This window comes from Bison bison, unplaced genomic scaffold, assembly GCF_000754665.1.
Source record: "Bison bison bison isolate TAMUID 2011002044 unplaced genomic scaffold, Bison_UMD1.0 scf7180017864461, whole genome shotgun sequence".
Lineage (NCBI taxonomy): Eukaryota > Metazoa > Chordata > Mammalia > Artiodactyla > Bovidae > Bison > Bison bison.
Genome location: NW_011495023.1, coordinates 19284033 through 19287346, shown reverse-complemented (window position 1 = coordinate 19287346; position 3314 = coordinate 19284033). Strand labels below are relative to the sequence as shown.

The 3314-nt window shown below is 64.7% G+C and overlaps 1 protein-coding gene across 3 annotated transcripts in view; it reads right to left on the bottom strand.

The window, feature by feature from the left end:
* MKX (mohawk homeobox) overlaps positions 1–2085 on the bottom strand; it is a 69466-nt gene extending 67381 nt beyond the window's left edge. For 2 of the 3 annotated variants that reach the window (XM_010860042.1, XM_010860044.1), the window contains exon 1: positions 1603–1936. In XM_010860042.1, the coding sequence (XP_010858344.1) occupies positions 1603–1790 (188 nt within the window). In that variant the 5' untranslated portion in view covers positions 1791–1936. Of the gene's footprint in view, positions 1–1602; positions 1937–2020 lie in introns of those variants that run through there. The other variant, XM_010860043.1, reaches the window with a different exon arrangement.
* Positions 2086–3314: the final 1229 nt, after the last annotated feature.

The following is a 3314-nucleotide window of genomic DNA, read 5'->3' as shown; positions in this document are numbered from 1 at the left end:
TGTGGCCCCGGGGGTCGCGTCTGCACGCGTCTCAGCCTGCGTGGACTCCTGCCCCGCGAGCGCGGACATGGAGGAGGCATTGGCGGTGCCAGAGCGCGGATGGCCTGGGAGTCACAGGATAAGGCCACCAGCTTTATACTGAAAGGAGTGGGGGCGGGGGGGAGAGATCCTGAAGCCAGAGGCTGGAGAGTTAGGTGGTCAGATCTGCGCAGCAGGGCTGTCCCCGCCAGGGGCCCTGGCCTCGCGGGCCGTGTACACTCTCCAAGAACGTTCTTTCAGGGATTCAAGCCCGCCGCTGAGGCTTCCCGTCGTCTGTGGTCAAAGGTCACCACTAGACGGTGGGAATAAAGCTAGAAGGTGATGGCCGCCCCCTGCCCTGGTTCTTCTGCAAAATTTCCCTGTATCCTTGGTTCCTTTGGGTAAAGGAGAAACTGTCCAAGAAAGGGTTTGTGGAGGAAATATGCTGAACCGTAAAAAACAAGTAACCCAAAACACTGTTGGGGACTTTTCACGACATAAGGAAGAGCTTAAAAGTATGGACAGGTCTGTCCCACCTGCTAAAGTGAAAAGACCTCAGGAAGAGCTTTTTTCCAAGGAGGGAGAGCGGGCCGGGGTGCTGGGCGCTGCGCTCCTCGGCGGCTCCGGGAGGGGTCGCCGCGCCGCCGCCCGCGCGTCCTGGCCGCTCCGCGAGCACGCGCGCCTGCGCCGCAGCCTCCAGGGCTTTTGCCTCTTTAAACTCTTTGAAATCCAATTCCATCCGTGAGGACTGGTAGTAACATTTTGACGAAACCCGATCTCTACTTCACTAACAGGCAACGCTGCAGAACAAGCAGCTGATGCAATCTCTCAGATGGACCGGCCAGCACGGCCGCCCGCCGCCCCCCTCCCCGCCCCACCCCGCGGGGCGCTCCCGGAGTCGCCTGGACGTGGCGGGGCCGCAGACGGCCTCTGCACCGGAGCAGCTGGCGGCCTGCGAGCTCTTGCGCGCCTCCCACTCAACCCGCAGCCCTCAGCCCGCTAAACCGAAACCCAGGCCCGCGGCACCCACCCTCCGGGCTCGCGGCGGGCTCCGCCGAGCCGCGAGCGCATCCTGGGCGTCCTGCGCAGAGCCGCCCTTCCCAACACCTTGGCCGATGCAAGGCCCTGTCGTGACACAAGATGGGGAAGCCCACGGGGCCGGCCTGACCCGGGGAGCCCCGACTGCCTGACCCTGCCCGGTGCTCATGCATCCCAAGCAGGCCTTTCTGCCTCGTCCTCAGCCGCGCAACTGCATCGTGGTCCGGAGAGGGACAGTCACCCCCACCCCACCCCCATCCCTGAGGTCCAGGCTTCGGAGCACTCAGGGGCGCTTTCAGGTGTCCTCCGTTTCCAGAGAGCCTCTTTTGAGCTGTTCTAACGAATCGATCCCCCACCACCACCCCATACTTAGAACAACTAGTATCTTAAAATGAGAATGAGCGAAACAGGGTGGCGGAGACCTGTCCTCCCAGGAAACTCTGGGCCCCTGACCCGCAGGCCCGGGTTGCCCCCAGCGCGCCCGCGTCTCTCTGTCCCCACCTCTCCCAGCAGCCGGCAGCAGAGGCCCCGGGAGAGTGAGCTTACCCGGTCCTCCGGTGTCTCAGGCCCAGGTTGTCCTTGAGGGGCGGGCCGTCCGTAATGCCCACCTCGGGGCGAGCGTGGGGACTGTCCAGGACGCCGCCGTAGGGCCGGCCGCCCCGATCCCGCTCCGGAGCCCCGCGGTCCTCAAAAAGCACCGCGCCGCTGAGCTTGTTGAAGACGATCGTGTTCATGGCGCGGGCAGGCAGGGGCGCGCGGCGCGGCCGCAGCGCCTTGGGATCGGGCCGCCAGGAGCTCCGCAGGGCTCAGGTTCTAGGAGATAAAGATGAATCACATTACTCGCGGAGAGTGCTCATACTCCGGAGCGTCCCGAGTCCGAAGCTGGCCTTGGCGCGGGGCTGCGGAGCCCAGGGGAGGAGCGACGCCGCGGCACCTGAACCCGGGGACTCCCGCCTTCCCCTACCTGGTTACACCGCTCCCCGGTAACCCGGGTCACCGCCCCCGAACACTCCCGGGACTGGTACCCACGCTCCTCTCTGCCCCGGCTTCCCAGCCCGCAAGGAATGTCAGCCAGAAACAGTTTACCCGCCTGACAAAGGAAAGTGATTCCTAAACAAGCCTTCCAGAGTTGGTTTTAATCTGGATGAAGCACACTCCGGAAAGCGGGGGAGGACAACGCGGGGCCGTGCGTGATTCTTCAATCACAACCGGAGTCTAAAGCCTCCCAGAGCTCCCACTTGGGCTCGTCAGGAAGGGTTGGAAGAAAGAAAAAATTGGGGGTAACACAAACGACCGCATCCGCCAGCCCCAGTTAATGAGTCCCAGTGCATAACAGGATTTCAGGGATTTGCTTGTTTGCTAGATCCTGGGTGGTTTGGCTGAAACCTCTGCGTCCTTTTTTTTTTTTTCCAGCTACAGCTCCTGGGGTGGGGGTGACGGCAGGGAAAGTTAGCAGATTCCACAGACAGAAAGTTAAGTGGCCTCAGGGAGTTAAGCGGCCCTCCCCCGAGGCTCCTGCCACCCCTCCAGTCGCTCCGGATGCGCAGAGTCCGCGCAGGTCAAAGGGGCCCGAGTCCCGGCCCTCGAGAGCTGGTTGTCAGCGCTGTCCTCTTCCGCAGCGCGGGCGCGAGCCGCGAGCTCGGAGTCCTTTCCCTCCCACCCCTTTCTGGGGTCTCGGGGAACCATTGCAGAAGTTGCAAAAGGTGTTAAAAGAGCGAGGGAAAGGCGTCACGGTCCGCGCTCCACAGAGCCTGCGGGGAAAAGTCCGTGGCTCACCTCCCGGGCCGAGACCGCCGGGAGCCTCTGCCCGCCGCGCGTGAGCCTCGCGGGCCGGTCCGCGCCGCCCGGGAGCAGCCGGGTGGCTGCCCGAAGGCGCGCAGCCGCCCCTAGCCGCCGCACCTCCTAGTCTCGCGCCTGGGGAGGAGCGGGGGGGACAGCTCGCGTGGCTTCCGAGCCGCCCCCGCTTCGCGATCCGCGTCCCCTCACCCCGTCCGCCCCGGCGAGGCAGCCACCCTCAGGCACACACGCCGGGTGCCCACGCTCGCCAACGCCCACGCCCCGCCCTCGGGGCCACCGCAGCAGAGGCCACGCGCGATGTTTAGGGTCGTGACCGCAACGGTTAAACTTCAGCTTGCGGACAGTGTTCGTAGAGAGGTGGAGTCAGACCTCTGCCGGCTGCTGGGTGTACGGCAGCGCCGAGCCCTCCCGCGCACACAGGTACGTCTGGGGGTCAGACAGCCTCAGCGAGCAGCGGGGAA